The 16,810-nt window shown below is 39.0% G+C and overlaps 1 protein-coding gene across 17 annotated transcripts in view; it reads right to left on the minus strand.

The window, feature by feature from the left end:
• USP54 (ubiquitin specific peptidase 54) overlaps nucleotides 1-16,810 on the minus strand; it is a 106,927-nt gene that overhangs the window by 48,263 nt on the left and 41,854 nt on the right. For 11 of the 17 annotated variants that reach the window (XM_068950389.1, XM_068950383.1, XM_068950388.1 and 8 more), the window contains 2 exons: nucleotides 6,037-6,907; nucleotides 3,098-3,190 (listed from right to left, as the gene is read on the minus strand). In XM_068950389.1, the coding sequence (XP_068806490.1) occupies nucleotides 3,098-3,190; nucleotides 6,037-6,183 (240 nt within the window). In that variant the 5' untranslated portion in view covers nucleotides 6,184-6,907. Of the gene's footprint in view, nucleotides 1-3,097; nucleotides 3,191-6,036; nucleotides 6,908-7,897; nucleotides 8,002-8,616; nucleotides 8,662-16,810 lie in introns of those variants that run through there. The other 6 variants (XM_068950391.1, XM_068950380.1, XM_068950387.1 and 3 more) reach the window with 3 other exon arrangements.

The raw sequence follows: 16,810 nt of genomic DNA on the forward strand, positions 1-16,810 counted from the left end.
CCAGATAGCCCAGACTTTTAAAGAAACAAAAGACAGCAGTTCCCAGAACCACTGATCCACCCCAGGGCAACTGAGAGCAAGTAAGTTATCTTCAACAACCTTTTTTCTCTGCTGCCTGCTAAAGGAGTTCATGAAGAGGAACGCCATCGTAGTTGGGAGCTATCCCCTGTGAATACCTCTGTGATTTGGAATCCCACCTTTTCAGCTGTGTGCAGTGACTTTTTGGGGGCGGGGTCGAACCCCCAATTTCACTAAGAGGTAACTGACATTCCTTATCACATATCTTTATAATAATATTTTACTTGGTAACAACATGGAAATGGGGAAAATTCTCAAATATTTATGTGCACACACACCAATATTTCACATACATTAATAAAGGTGGAAACTTGTCACTGCATCAGCCAGAGAACAACCCAGAACTGAGAGACGCTTTAGGTGAAGTTAACAAGCACAGAGGAATCAGGATCAAAATAGTCCTATGACTTCTAACAAACAGTTTTCTATATATTTTTTGCTCTTACACAGTTTGACAATAGATGCCTGAAAACTTTCTGGAGGTTCTGGAATAGGCTTGGATAGAACACACTGAAATTTCTCAGGAAGAACAGACTGTAGATAGTGAAAACATTAACAATTACGGCTTGGATTAAAGTCAGTTTGAATTTATGTATTCACTTTGTCAAGTACGGGTTACTGTCTATATTCAGAAACACTTCTACAGATAATTCTTAACTTGTTTATGCATTACTTGAGGTTATTTTATCATACACTCTTAGTTTTGTGAGATATAGGAATTCTACATACAACCAGATGAATGTTTTCTAAACTATGCAGAAGAACTTGAGGGATCTGGTGCAATGCAATAGCTTTGCAGAAAATTATGGGCTGTAGCACCTTCTGGCTAAACGTGTCATTACGAAGATCTTCAAATAGGAAACAAATCAAAAAACACCCTTGCAGATCCTTGGGAGCAAGAGGACAGAGCAGTTTTTCAAAGGCTGCATAATTTAAAAGTGAGCATATGGCTGCAGGCATACAATTTGTGAATTCTGCCATTCTACCTGTCGCTTACAAGTTTATAATAATATATTGCACGCTTCACCAAGACATCAAAAGCAAGGATTTTATTAACTAAACCAAATATCCTCATCCTCTTTGACCCAATGTCTGCTTTTAATGCATCTACTCCCAAGACCCTGTCATCTTCTGATCTTACTGCAGTGCTTTCCTCTCTCATTCTAGTACTGCTACTCCAGATGCATCTTTGCCCAGTCTACCTTTCAGTACTAGTTCCACAAAGTTTCATCCTCTCCCTTTTCCTTTTTTCTCCCCTCTCCTCTTTTTCAGTGCTGTCATTTAAAACAAGTCTTTAACTATTACCTTTATACTAAAACTTCACAACTCTGCCTCAGAATCCAATCTACTTTCATTGAAGAGGCAGGACCTGTCTGATCTCCTGGTATCTCCTTGCCATATCTTGCTGCTACGTTAAACCCTAAAATAGTCGAAACTTATTTTCACGATAATTTCCCAAATCATTTTCTCTCTATCTTCTTCTCATTTACTAAAGAACGTCAGCAGTCACCTTGTGATACTCAAGGGCATGATCTAAGAATTAGCTTAAACTCATTTACCTCACTGAACTTAACGCACTCAAACCAGATCGTGCCTAAGTCCTGCTGCTTCCCTATAAGGAAAAAAAGGGATATACTTTATATTCCATCTTTCCTTTGCCTAAATAGATGTGCTTCTCACTTAAGCTGTGCTATCTTGCTCTTAAACTACTGTAATGTGCTCTTCCGACAATACTACTGTAGAAACCGTCCTGCCTCATCATCTCAACAGATAGATCCAGGTAGATTCCCCTTCAGAAGAAAATTACTTACCTTCTTGCATGTCTTATCTTAATAGTCTCTTCTTTGCTGTTCTTTTGCAAGGGAAAATCCCTCAATGACAGTCCAAATACTCACTAGATAACTCTCATTTCAAGCCTGTCTCTGGCAGAACACCTTAAAGTCACTTAACAGTAGCAAGACAGCTAGCATACTATAAATACTGCCTTCAGATGTTAATCCTTACACTCTCCCTCTTTATTTTGTCCTATTTATAAAACATGCCGTCTGTCTTTTTTATTGCTGCACATAGAATGCAAAGCACAATAAATTCTCTCACAATGCATTTAAATATTTTGCTTGGATTTTACAACCCATTTGTGATCAAAGAAAATGTTTCAGTTCCAATTTCAGAGAGGAAAAAAAAAAAAAAAAACAATCACTGCTCAGGTGATTCTGTGAGGTGAAAATAAAGCCAGTATTTTCAACAGGTTTGGATCACGTCCATTTCTCCTACCAGATTAGATGGAGCTGTGGGTTTGCAGCAGATGAATTTAAAGAGGAAGGCACAAAAAACTGAGGCACTCAAAATCAATGCAAGGAGACAAATGAAGATGTAGGATTGCACAATTTACCCAAGTATATAAAGTCAGCTCAGAATCAGAGCTGAGCTAGCATCTAGGTCTTTCTGTCCAGGCAGTATCTACGACAGTTAGTTATTGTATCTGCATCTAAAGACAGAGTTGGCCTTTTCTAAAAGAGGTGCCACAAAGAGCTGTCCGTTTAATGCAAACATCAATATTTACAGTGTAAAATACCTCCTAGTCTTGCATAATCAAAAGTTTTGAACAGAAAGGCTTAAAGTTGACTGGCTTTCTGTGTTGACATTAAAAGCAGCTCTTAAGTAAAGATAAAATCTGGAGAGCACACTGACTGTATATGGAGTAATATTTATAAACCAAAAGATAATTAAAAAAAAAAAAAGACAACAGACAACACAGAAGCTCATGGTGATCCACACCCAATTGATGAGACTTCTTTTATCTAAGTTTTGCTTACAATACTTTCATAATTTATTAAATGATCATACTGAAAAAACAGCACTAGCTTATGAGGGTCTGCAGCTGATATATAATCAGATTTACCTTTGCTCTCACCAATTTCCAGATGCAAGTTCAAATACAGATGTTAATTAAATACTGGAAATATTTCTGTTTGCTCAATCTTTCTTATTTTTCATTTATTCTAAAACTTTTTTTTACCTTGAGAGCACAGAAGATGCAAGAATCACCCATACATTTGTGTGTTGTGATTTGTCGGAAACTGCGGCGAAAAATGTCCAGGTGCCAGAGAACCTGCAACATAAAAGCAGCACAACTTTTTAAGGAATATGTAGAATAAAATATTGCATACACCTTTGACTAAATTTACACAAGCTAAATAAATCTAAAAGTATATTAATGTCAATGAAACCACTTTTAATGAAGTATGCCTTTTATCTACTTGCAAGTTGACATTTTCATCTTCCCTCCTCAAAAACGGTAGCATTCATATACATTAATTTACAATAGGACCTCCCTCTGAACTTCTTCCTGCACACTATTAGATAAAAAGTATGGTTCATTTTATGCATGGCAGTGCCAGATTCAACATCACTTACCCCAGGTGCTCACTGCGCACTTGTGCCATGACAAGTACTTGTGTGGCCACACTGTGAACCTGAGCGCTGCTGTCAAAGATATCCAGAAGGACCTAGGGCTCGTTAGTGGACTCAGAGGCACCTCATCAGCAGCCTCAATATTCTGACCGGAACGGCCAAGCATCAGCAACAGAAGGCCAAAAGCACGTACCTTAACAAGCTCTTGCAAGTGAAAACAGTAAATTCCTGAAATCCGCTATGCCTGATACTATTAGAGGTACATTTACATACCATGATCACGGACAGACTTCTAGCCTTAACCGGTGTGGACAGTTACCCTTTTCTCTTTGGATAAGTATTGTGGTAAACATCGCAATGCAAAAAAACATTGTATATGCTCTGCCAGCAACAGCTAGAGGCAAAGCTGGCTCTCATAGCACCAAGTCTTCTTCCTAGCTTTACCACTGAATCTGGGCAACCTCCCTAAGTTCTCTAAATTCGTATCTGTCGTTTCATCTATAAAATAGTGATAATACTGACACCTGAGGCGTTTCACAATCAGCTACTTATATTTATGCATGCTTGCTGCTACCCAATTCAGCTAACAAGAACTGGGCTTTCCTGTAAGTCCAGCGCTCAATACCCACCAGTCTTTGGGAAGGCAGAAACTTGCACTGAAAGAAATCCTGACCTAAATTGCACTGTGCCAGGTTCCAGAGAGAACGGCAACGTCCAGCCTGGCCTTTGATTGACTAAACGCTTCCTTAGCGCAAACAGAGGGACTGAACGTTTCATTTCTGGTTAATTTGTCCATAACAACTGACTAGAAAAAAGCGTTCTGAAAAACATTTGCACTGGTTTTAGGAATCGTTTCTAGCTGCAGCAGTTTGTTTGTTAACAAGCGAAGTGCAGAGCACGGATGTCACCTGAAACTGTATTCAAAAAAAAGACCCCCACGTGTACTGACTATTCAATCAGTTAAATGAACTTTTTCCTCCAAAACTTCAAAATTGTCAGGGTAATGTTTATGCTCAAACTCTGCCTATACTTAAGGGTCTGTGAGGCTACGTGAGCCTTTGAACCATCTGGCTATACAGAACACTCCTGAAGAGCTACTGCATGCTGCACAAAAAGAGAAAAATAACATAGTTAGGAAAGAGTCCAATTTTTTCAGTGTAATTAACTTCAGAGTTTACCTTGAACGTTTATAGAAATATTTAGTAGTAAGGAGCAGCAAACAGTCCAGAACCTCTCAGACTAACACTTACTGTTAAAAGTTAAGATGAAAAATATGGAAATACCTATTTTATGAAATATGATTAGCATCTCATTTTTTTAATTCAGCTTTGACTACAAAATATCTTAGGTATCCTAACTTTCTTATGCTTTAGAAGGAAACAGTTAATACAGAACACTACTTGAAGGCTGGGTTCCTATGCGTTCCCCTTTGTGTAAGGTATGCTGCTGCTGTTAGTCTCTACTTAGCACTGACCAACTCAATATTAGGAGGCAGCCAGTAATTACACCTCACAACTTAACAAAAGTGATTAATAGCATACATCACTGGAAACCCCACTTTTCTTGTACCAAGTTCCCTTTGTTCCCAATCCTGTATTTCATGGCATATTAATCCTACTGAGGGTCACTAGCGCTTCTGTTTGTATCATTTGCTACACAAGAGCATCTTGAAGCCTGACATTAGTTGAGAACCTAATTGTGCCTGCAAATAAACTCAGTGACACAGCCTGTGCTAAACAGACAAGACATACAAAGAGAAGGAAGCTGAAATGGAGAAAGGACTTGAAACTCTTCAGCCAGAAGAACTGAAACTCAAAGGACACTCATTCAAAAGATGTAAATGGTGACAATACAAATGTAGGAGTCATACCACTCCACTTGAAGTTCTGACACAGGAAAGGGCCGTTCTTCTAAATCAAAAGGTAAGGACTCAGTTATCCTAACTAAACTGCACATCAGCAGCGAGAGAGAAAACTGTTTGGACTATATAAAACAGATTTTGAATAGATACCATCAGCCCTTGAGTGTGATTGGCCCATCAACAAACATTTAAGTAGTAGACATACTGCAAGCTGTGCAACGTTTAACTATTTTAAAACACAAATTTTCTACATAAAATTGATATATTTTCATCTGCGGATAACATATTAAAAGTTCACATAAACAGAAAACATGCAAGTACATTAAATGGTGACTACTCAAATGCTGTTGGTTTCACCACAAAATAGAAGGAAAATCAAAAAAGCTGTTTTTCCCCCTATGGCTATCAGCTACAGTAACACCAAAAAAAAAAAAAAAAAAAAAAAAAAAAGCAAGCAGACACTTTTCCTTTAACGTAACCCAAACTAAAGCAGCGCAGGACTTGAGCTTCATTCTATAACACACCACAACTAACCTGTGTTTCCAAACGTAGCTTTATTCTATCTAGGCCTGCACACAATTATGCAGTCAAGCCTGGCTGCTGTACAGCTGAGCTTAAGAAAATATTGCACTAGACAGAAAGAGATGACGAAGACAGAAACGTTTCGTATTCTGTGCTCTTACCTGTAACGCGCTATTCAGGAAGCAACTGTTCTGTCCTGGTTCATTGCTGAGACCTTTACTGGGTGCTATCGAGGTTGTATTTCGTGGGGTAAACATACCCTGTACGTTCCCCCGACCTACAGAAAAATAATTTCTCTTCCAAGACATTTTCCAATTTTAGCTGTAGAACATGCAGGTTTTGGCTGGCAGAGTACTTCAGGGGCTCAGGCCCTTCCTTTCTTTCACCAAAATTGAAAACAGGAACAACATCCACTCATCTTTCAATTACAGTTTAAACAGAATTTATCCTTTCATCAGGACACAAGCAGCTTGTTTTTTCTAAATCCAGCCCGGGATGCTATTCTTCAGCTGATGCTTATGTATGCAAAAATCTCCTTTACAAGCAGCCACATACAAAGTTTGCGGAGGGAAGGAATCCATGGTCTTACAAGTTCATCTGTTATGCTATTTCTCCCTTTTCTAAACAGGCAGTGTCTTCAGGGAAGAAATGGCAAGTCACTGGTCCCAGTACCAAAAGGGGGAAAAATAACAGCTACTTCTGCTCCCTACCCACCTCTCCCCAGAAAAACACCTTTTCTAATCCTTTTATAATCCTCCTGCAGAAGATGGAAAAAATCCAATTAGTAAGACAGCAGAGAAACTGAGTCCAAAATAAAACCTTTGCAGCTCCCGTTCAGTCACTTCTAACCTGGGTGATGAAAAGGACATTATACTCTCAGGGAAACAGAAGCAACTCCAGAACTTGAGAGCGAAGAGCTTGAAAACAGCAAAGCGTCTCTGGTACAGTGTTTCTAGTTCTGCGTGCAATCTTCAGAAGTTTCTTCTCCTTGATCCTTCTTTTGCAATTGGAATGTCCAGTCGTGCCAGAAAGCTTGAGAGAGAAACATAATCAAAGGCTTGCGTCATTTAATTACTCTCTTGGTTTTGTGGTGTTCTGCCAAGATCAGTGTTGCCTCACCTCCCACAATACACAGAATCTCCAAGACAAAGCAAAAAAAGCACAAACCTTCCCCCACCCAAAAAATGAATAACAAGGAAAAGAAAACAGAATTCTGAGAACAAGTATGTTAGAGGGCTGAAGTATGGTGGAAGGGTTAAGAAGGCATTCAGATTAACAAAACATAAAACAAAAAAAACACCCTAAAACCCACAAACAACATTTACATGAACTTCATGCCAGTTTTCATATGTACCCTTTGCAATCCTAAAGTATTAAATTTCTTCAAGCTCTCCCGCTATTTTAAAAAAACAGTAGGAGGCTTTGTAATTCTGTGAATACATGTCAATCAAAATCTGAATCGTCCATTCCCTAACTGGGATTTTGCAGCAGCCCTGAACCTGGAACACTGAAGGGAAAGTTACAAGATTCGCCGCTGACTTAGAAGCCCAGAGCTCTCATCACAACAAAATACTTTCCAAATTCAGAGAAGGTGCTTATCTATATCAAAAGTTACTTAATCTAGGTACAGGGAAAGTATAACGTCTTCCAAAAGACATTGATGCTTCTGAAGAAACCAAAAGAATCAATCAACAGAAACTGCCCTTCCAATCACAAGTGAACTTTATCATTTGTTTTTGCCCTTATTTTACAGGAAATGTAAGAAAAGAATTTCATCCAACAAATTCCATTTTCACCCACCTGGGAACTGTACTCCTCTACTCTTTCCTGTACTCTCTACAGGAGTAGCAAAACTCCTGTAGAAACAGGAACTCCAAGAATTTATGGTAAAATTTAAAAAAAAGTTCTTGCAAGAGCAGCCCACCTGTCCTTGCTTTACAGACAATCACACAATATTTTCTCATTCCCAGTGACGTTTGGGACTATCTCATTATTGATATACAAAATAACAATCGAAAATACCTGTTATGACTGGCATGAACAAGAAGATACTATTCCTGCTTTGAAGAAGCAATGGCAACAAAAAGTCCCTACAAAGTAGATACAGGTAGAATCCACGTATCAGCAAAAATCAACCTAGAGAAGAATCCCAAACAAAGATATTCTGAGTATTTGTGAAAGTACATTATTCACCCTCTGTGCAATTATAAACTCTTCATCTTCTGTCAAAACATAGACGGAGTTTCCCCAGCATCTAAGAATGTGCTATAGCAGCCAAATCCATTCCCTTCCAGTAACATGTTTTTTTGCATTTCTATTAAATTCATTCCACAAGTATTAATGAAGTTGCAGCATTGCTGTGAGGCAGGCAAATCTCTGTTTACAGATGAATATTCTTCTTGGTTCCCAGCGCAACACCTACAGTTTTCAGATGCGCTTGCAAGCCTGCAGACACAGAGCGCTGTCATGCCAGTCATGCAACATTCCCGAGTGCTGAATGTACACAGGACTCATTTCAAAGCAACTTCAGCCTCAACTCCCCTCTCTTTGCTCAGTCCCTTAATGAGCGACCAGTCAAACATACTTGTGTGAGGTAATTTAGCTTCAAGCACCCATTTAAGGGCTGCTGTAACAACCAACACTACTTGCAATAGGTGCAGTGGCCAGGCTTGAGAAGCAAGAGAAGAGAGCGGAATGCTATTTGGAAGGAGCTGAGGCAAGCACACTGGGTTGTTACTCACAAAAAAGCCCAAGTCGAGGACTATTTCTTCTCCTTTCCACGACAGCTATGAAAATATGGAAAATACGATCCAAAACACAGCCAGAGATGAACAGGTGTGAGCAGCATCGAGGATATATTCAAATTTAGAACAAGATTCTGCTCTCAAAAGCGTCTCTAAGGTATTTTTCAAGTCAAGCTCCCTCACTTAATACAAAGTTAATATATTTCTCTGTTGATTTTTCTTATCTTGGGATTAGAAACTGATCAGGGGCTTCGTATTTTGCACGTCATCACAGTGAGACTACTGCAGGCTGGCCAGGTGCCTGGCAGGACTCCGGCAACCTTGCTATCGCCATTGGATTTGCACAAGCTTGGTAGAATTGACTTATTCATCCTACATTCTCTAATCTCTTGCCCAGGAGTAAGTTCAGTCTTCTCATTTAGCTATACAGCCTTCACAGAATTAAGACAATAAGTGAAAAATATTTATTCTGGTCAAGAACTGGTTATGACAACACACAGATCCCTGGAGATAAATGCCAGTTTTTCATTCCACCAAGCACTAAAAAACAATGTTATACAATAGCTGCAAAATTGAATCCTAATTAATTTGAAATATATATGTTAAGACAATATTCATACAGATTATTTACAGAATCACTTAGGCTCTCATCCTTTTTATGATTCTTATGGTAAAACAAACAGAAAACAAGGGGGAAATAAAAAGATCTACGCAAAAAGCTACAATCATCATTAAAATAATCCGCTTTGCTTCTGCCACCTCTGGCAGAACCATCAACAGAAAAAAAGTTAACCCTTCTGTATTTTATATAAAACAAGTATGATTATATAATCTCATAAAGCATACCCATAAACACAAAATACAACTCCAAAAAATGACAATGACTTGTAAGGGAACAAGAAGGGCCCTGCTGTGCAAGCCTTTCAGCAGAAGCAGGGGTTCTCCAAACATGCTATTTCTCCCAGATACCATGTTAGCTTTTAAACAGTCCCAATCACACAACCAAAGAAAAGAAAAACAGATATACTTCCTGAAACAAAGTCACAGTAAGACTTTGATGATATACATCACAAACTCTAGAGAATTACATTTTGAAGTGAGTAGGAAACATTTTCATGTATTATTTCTGATTAAAGTTCTTGCAAGACTGTTTCCTTATTAAGGACATACAAAAGGCAACAGTTCTGTAAAGAAAATCCCTACAATTTAATTGCTGATGGCATTTCCCAGCCTTCTGTAGCATTTCAATGTTAGTTCACAACAACTGTAGTTCCATGCAGCTTTCATATCTTAAAATCAACAAAAAAAAAAAAAATTAAGCCAAAAATCAGGTGACCAACTCAAAAGCTGTAGCTACTATATGAGCCAGTGGCACCTTGGTGCTCCAGATAACCGAATTTTACATGAAAGAGAACTGCATTACCAGACCTGATAAAACTGTTCTCACAGAAAATAAACAGATATAATCCTTATTGCTGGAAATTTTATTAATACAGAAATATGACCAAAATAGGAGGAGCACCAGAAGCAAAAGCATAAACAGTGCTTCTGGTTTGTTGCTCAAAACATTACCTTAGAGACACAGTGAACTGAGGTAGATAGTCTAAGTTTTAACGTACTTGAATCACAGTAACAACACTATCCACTGGAATAAGGTACAAAGATTAATCTAGTCAGCATGATTAAAAAAGAGCTAATTAAAAAAAAAAGAGTTAACTATGTCCCCGAAAAATTGCACAGATTATAATAGGAAGGATATTAAAGAAATATAATAAAGGTGAAAATTCAGAGTTCTAGACCTTCCCTCAAATTAATCTAGCTTTCACACTGTTTGTCAACAGTGATCTGAGGGGTGGGAGTGCTCCCAGCCAAGGAGACCAGCTGCATGGACCAGGGCAAAGCATTCAAGGAGCACCATTCCCACCACATCCTCGGCGGTCCACCTGCCAAGCAAAGGAGGCCATGGCTCACCCTGGGCTTCTAGTCTGAAGAAACATGCCAGCCCATACCAAGAAACTTAATACCTCAAGATGCATCCTTCTTTGTCTGGTGAGGTCACTCGCCATTACTGTTCACGTTAAGGGAAAAATTTGTAATGCTCCCCCCTCTCTTATTTCAGTCTCATGCTTTTCTCAATTTTAGGCTATTACTTGAGGAACTATCCTAGAAACATGACTGAACTAGAAACAGCCACATCCAGAAGACAGGTACTTCTGTTTATCACTAGGTATGGCTGAAAAGACCGTTTGGGTTTGTTATCTCATCATTAAATAAGAACAGAAGTCCAGAACGTGTTTAATGACTTCTATTTGTGAGGACACTTTCAAAATACAGAACCAATTAAACACTTCAGTGTGGGAGGGACGGACTGAGAACAGTGTCCTCTTAAAGGTCAATAACCTTAACAGAAGTCAGCTACCTCGCTACCAAAGGAGGAAATATTATGTTTTCAGAACATTTCACCTTTGGGGGATTATCATCATCCTCTAGCTAGAAATGCCGGGCAGGCTTCTTTGTGCACCTAGAGGATACAGCGTAATTAATGAAAGGTATAATTATTTCCATTCACCTCTTTCTCTGGGAAGAATTTTTTTGATAGGGCAAATGCTGTATGTATGCATTTTCTCAGACTGGATTGCTATGCTGAGAGGGAGAGGAAAGAATGCCTGTGATGCTTCTGCTGTTAAGCTTGCACCCATTTTTCCTTTCAGTCCTCCTCTTCAATAGCTTATCAGGCCAAATGCTACCTTCTGTTTACTGGGTGGAACACGGACTCGACAATATGCGATAGCTCTACTGATGTCTACGGCAGGATCATACTAGTCTTACTAATTTTTATTTCCCCTACTGCACAGTTACTAATTGGCAAAATGCTGTAAAGATATGACAAAGCTCTGAGCAGCAACAACACAGAGCTAACTCCCCAGAACTGCATGAAAGAACACACTCAGCATTTGTCTGAGTTACGATAAATGGTCTTTTAGACACTAGGGAAATGTTTCCACTTACCACATACAAGGTAATTATCCAAATGTTAGGTTAAAAGTTGCTAATGAGCATCATCAGAATGATCTTGGAGTGAAGATCGAAGAAAAAAAAATCCCCTCAAACTACAGCTAGATTCCTTCACAGCGTAAGAGTATGACAAGCCATGACAGACACTTCAGGTTTCACAGAAGAGATAACGAAGGCTCTTTCTGTGAGAGACTACCTCAAGGTAACGGAAACTAATACTGAAGGGACTAGACAGAACAAGGAGTAAGCCAGGCTAACACGTGTCCTTGACTAAAACTGCAGTAATTTCCATCACTCCTGCTTGTGTTTGCATAGCCTACAAACCACTATAATAAACTGCAAGCAGGACACTGAAGGGGACAAAAAGCTTCTGGGGAATACAGCTCCCTTAAGTGGCAACACTGGCATTTCTGAACTAGTAAACAGCTTACTGTTTCTACAGTGTTCAGGGAGAGAAATTCGGAGTATATTTTTTATGAAGAAAAATATATGTTTTTATACTGACTTTTCAAATAAGCAAATAACCTAGGAAAAAAAATAAACACCACCACCACCACCACCACCACTCTATGTTCCTGTTAACTGCTCAGTCCAAAAAGGGGTGGGGGGAGACAACATTTTGCAGAAACACCCCAAAGTGAGATTCTGCAAGCTGCTGAAGTCAAGTTGCTTTATAATGTAAGAAGTTTGTTCATTCTTTACAGTAGGAAGCATTTCTTTAACTTCTTCATCCAAAACGCTCACATGCATTTTATAAAAGCATAGTGAACTGCGTCTTAAAACAGCCTAATGAAACACTGTGAAGATTTATCTAATCTGAACCATTTGATTTTAAGCTTGACAGCCAGCCAAGTCTTTTTAAAGAGCATCTCTCACAGTAAAAAAAGCAGCAGAAAGCCATTGGTTTTGAACTCCAGAAGGTTGAGTGATGGTGGCGGGCTGGAAATTTCCACCTACTCCAGCTCCGAGGGAATCATTCTAGGAGGCTTCCCAACTTACTGCAGATGCTTCTGGGGAGCTAGCAAAGGCTTAGTTGTCACTTCTACAGTCCTTCCCAAAAGCAGTAAGTCAGCTGATGATCACTTGTCTCCTGTTCAAACTTAATACCACATAGACCACATGGTCAAAATAGAGAAAAGGTGTGTCACTTATCCCATATAGCCACAACAGGGAGAAGTAGGATAGCCATACACAGATTTTCCTAATGCAGTTAAGCAGACCCGCTGTATGCGGTTGGCTCTTGAATAATTGGTAAAACTATTAAAAAAATATCCAGTCAAGAGCTGTTATACAACATGACAACCATTCAAAGGCAGATTATAATTTTAACAAAACACTGCTCTGAGTATCTAAAAGGGAATAGCATTACAGCCTTTTCTACTCAAAACTAACAACTTAACCTTCAAGATGATCTCGAAATTTCTGGAGGAAAGCATCTCTTGTTAGAGAGCGCGATTTTTTTCAAGAGCGTAATGTTGAATAATTGAACAATAGAGCCTTCTGTGAGAAGACAAACAGTGAGACATATGAGGTCATAACTAGAGATGTAAAGGCCACGTTATTTACTTTCTGTGGTGCTTATCGCCAAAAAACACTTCACTCCCCAGATAAAACCTTTTACTCATATCAAAAACACTGTATTAATAACCACTGATCTCATGCATCCCGGATAGTTTCAGTACATGTATTTGCCATGGAGGTCATCAGAGGCAGAAAACCCCATGAGTCGGTGTCCTAGGTAAAAGCCTTTCAGGATCTGCTTGTTCACCTTTCAGTTATATCGATATAATAAATTTATCTAGAAGGATTTGCTATCTCAGCAGCTTTGCTCTGATAGTTGAAGTGGGGAGGATTATACAGAAATAGGAAAGTTTATCTAGATAGAAATAAATTAAAAGAAAATTTCAAAATCTTACACAATAGTAAAAGCAAACATTTTAACACACCTAGGTGGAGAAGGACTTCTGAAGCAGTTAGTACAAAGTTTTGTATTACTTTCTACATGAAATCTCAATTTACTTTCCAAAGACTGTATTTAAAAACCCCTACTCTATCTGTACGGGGTTTGATGCCGAACATTTATGAAATGTGGAAGGAGGAGGGGGTTAAATCTGTTTTTAATCCTATTCCATATGGAATTTTTGGAGTTAGGATAAATGGGAAAAATATGGCAGCCTCAAACATTACGCAAGTGCTCAAAAGCAATTTCCACTCAACATTACCACTCAGTGTTGTGTAATGCAGAAAACCATGGCAAACACGAATAGGGCAGCTGTCAACCATATGGTGAGACGGAGCATTCTAGCCCTGTTCTAGCAAACGCCCAGACAGCCTCCTGCGGCTCATTACTTGCTTCCCAAACCTTCACCCAAGCTCTCCAAAGGAGAGCTTCAAGATTAATTCAGTGGTCGATTCAAACTCTAGGTATAAACAAACATTTCTAATCGAAAATTCTGCATTTCACAACTGTCAGCTATAGCAAAAAGATTGAGGCCCTCTTTTTCTTTTTTTTTTTTCCTGTGCAAATAATCTCTCCTTTTTTCCAGTAATATTACTGACCCCAGAAAACAAATATTTCCTACTTTGGCTTGCAAATTCTATCCCAACGACGACTGAGGAGCTACCCAGAAGCTTTCAATAACATTCAGCAGTATTCACCAACATAACGCTTAAGGACTGACAACTTTTAAATCCCAAAACCTTGCTGCCACTCTTTTCCTCACCTTGCAGTTTTTGGCTGATAAACGGCATCACAGTTTTTTTTCAAGAAATATTCAGCCTCTTCTAAAACAGCTACCTTGTTATAACTATGAAGTCTGCTTGCAATCTTCACATCCCTCTCCTTCCTTAAAGGAGTCAGTAGCAAACAACTCCCGAATCATATGCTGTTTACATTACACCATGACGTATACTGTTCTGGCTAAAGAAGTGGAGGTAATGTTTGAAACAACTGAATACCTTAATACACAAATATCCACATACAAACTTATTTTGGCAAGGAAAACAAACAAATAAAAATCCCGGCACCACAAGTACTTCAACTTCAAAGGAAAGACAACTCAGAAAAGGCAAAGGCAGCAGCATGTTGAGAGTAGCAAAAGACTTTGACCAAACAGATGGATGACCAAGGGGTAGAAAATAGTCTTTCCAATGGTGCGTTAAGTATCTCAAAGTTAAACACCAGGATACACTATCCTCTCCAGGCAGTGCTCAAGGGGAAACCCTACACCTAGGGCAGAACGCAGCTTCCTCAACACAGGCACATAGCTGACCTTTCGGCACCCCTAGCTATCCAAAACACGCACCCAGGGAGGGCAGCTGTGATGCACAGCTACAGGACTCCTGCGCCTTCCATGATCAGCAGCTAGGGGCCAGACAACTATACTCTACAGTACCTAAAAACGACACTAGACCCACATTTAAGGAATGAGTCGTCCTCCTATTTTCCCTTGGACACAGGATAGTTTTTGATATTAAAGGGCCAAAAGCTAATAAATGGTACTTTGCTAGTCCTCAACCTACCAATACACCGTTATCTTCTGTTTGGTTTATACCACCCATTACCACTTACCAAGATGGCTTGCAACATCAATGTTCTGGCCAGACTAGTAATGCACCAAGGTGCAAAACTAAAGCAAAAAAGTGGAAGCTGCACAGAAGAAAAAGTATATGCAGGGTAAAGAAAGAGACTGGTTTAGGGTGTCTATGCTGGGTCCCAGGGTTAAATAAATGTCTAAACCATTGTCTTCTGCCCTGCTACAGCTGACAAGCAGAAGGACTGCTCCTGTACTTTAGAGCATTATAGAGATTTATAATTCTACATAAAGACATAAAACCATGCACCCAGCATCCACAACATGGTGATTATTCCTCTTTTTTTTTTTTTTAAAGCAGTCATCTGTGCTGTATAGCTATAAATAACACTTCAACAGAATCACGAGTGTGCACACACATGCATAAGCGTTTAATCTCAATTCAGTTTTAAGATCGTTATTATGCAGTTTGGAAGAATAAATATAACTAACATGAATAGGGAAACTCATTTTTGCTTAATTTGATTTTGTATATAGAAGTATTTTTCTACAAAACTCACTGAAAACTTCAGAACCTAAGCAAGAGCAACATTTAAACATAACACAAGAACAAGCTTACCGAAGCAAAACATCCTGTCTCCAACAGTGGCTAACAGCATATGGGAAGAGTAAAACAAACAAACAAGGCAGGAAAATATACTGTGATATCCTATACCTTACAAACAATCTGGAGTAGGCAAGCAGAGGGAATAGAAATCAAAGCCTGTTTTATTGTTTTCTATAAAATTAGGAGACCAGTAGGGAAAAAAAAAAAAATCTGACCAGTGGATTTAAGGAAATCACAGAGGAAAACATTCTCTGTGCAAACTGGTGCCTAGTTTTTTGTTTGGTTGGTTGGGTTTTTTTTGAAACAGGAAGCAGAGAGACATAACAAAACCTTGCAACTTTATGTTCAAAGGCTGCAGATAGGTCTCTTGTCTCTCCCTAGCAAATAGAGCATTTGTAGCATTTTGCTATGGTCTCTTTATGGCTTCTGCAGCCCAGGGACAGACCTAGCTGACTGGACCACTGCTAACTGAGCAGAGAGTCACGGACATACTGTACCTCTCCTCACCTGGAGCCCCAACCCATTGTGGGATCTCATAAAGTAAGCGTCCACTTCACACGGCTCTGTGTGTTTTAAAGGGGGGATAATGACAAGTGAATGTACAGAGAACAACGAACAGCCCTAACTCTCAGCTAAATATCAAATACAATGAAGGTCATACAGCGATTCCTGCAAACAGAGAAAAGGAGCTCCTGCATAACAGGACATGCAGGTAACCTACCTTACCTGAAATTTTACTTTCATTGGGAAGTCCCTTACCAACCGACAATCTATTCTGCCTAAACCATGCTATTCTGTCAATTTAAATGAGCAGTCGTTAAAACCTCACCTTAAAATTCTTGCCATCTTTTTCTATACACAAAATCATAACAGCACATTTAAAGCACAACCATTCTCCTAACAAAGGACCAATTTCAACCAAACCACCTATAGAGTTTTGTTCTTGTAACAAACATTTTTGCGCTGGTATAAGACATTCTGAAAGATGTACCAGATTAAATATTTTGGAGAACGGGGGAAAGAAAATATCTTTTTC

Source organism: Struthio camelus, chromosome 7 (genome assembly GCF_040807025.1).
Source record: "Struthio camelus isolate bStrCam1 chromosome 7, bStrCam1.hap1, whole genome shotgun sequence".
Taxonomy (NCBI): Eukaryota; Metazoa; Chordata; class Aves; order Struthioniformes; family Struthionidae; genus Struthio; species Struthio camelus.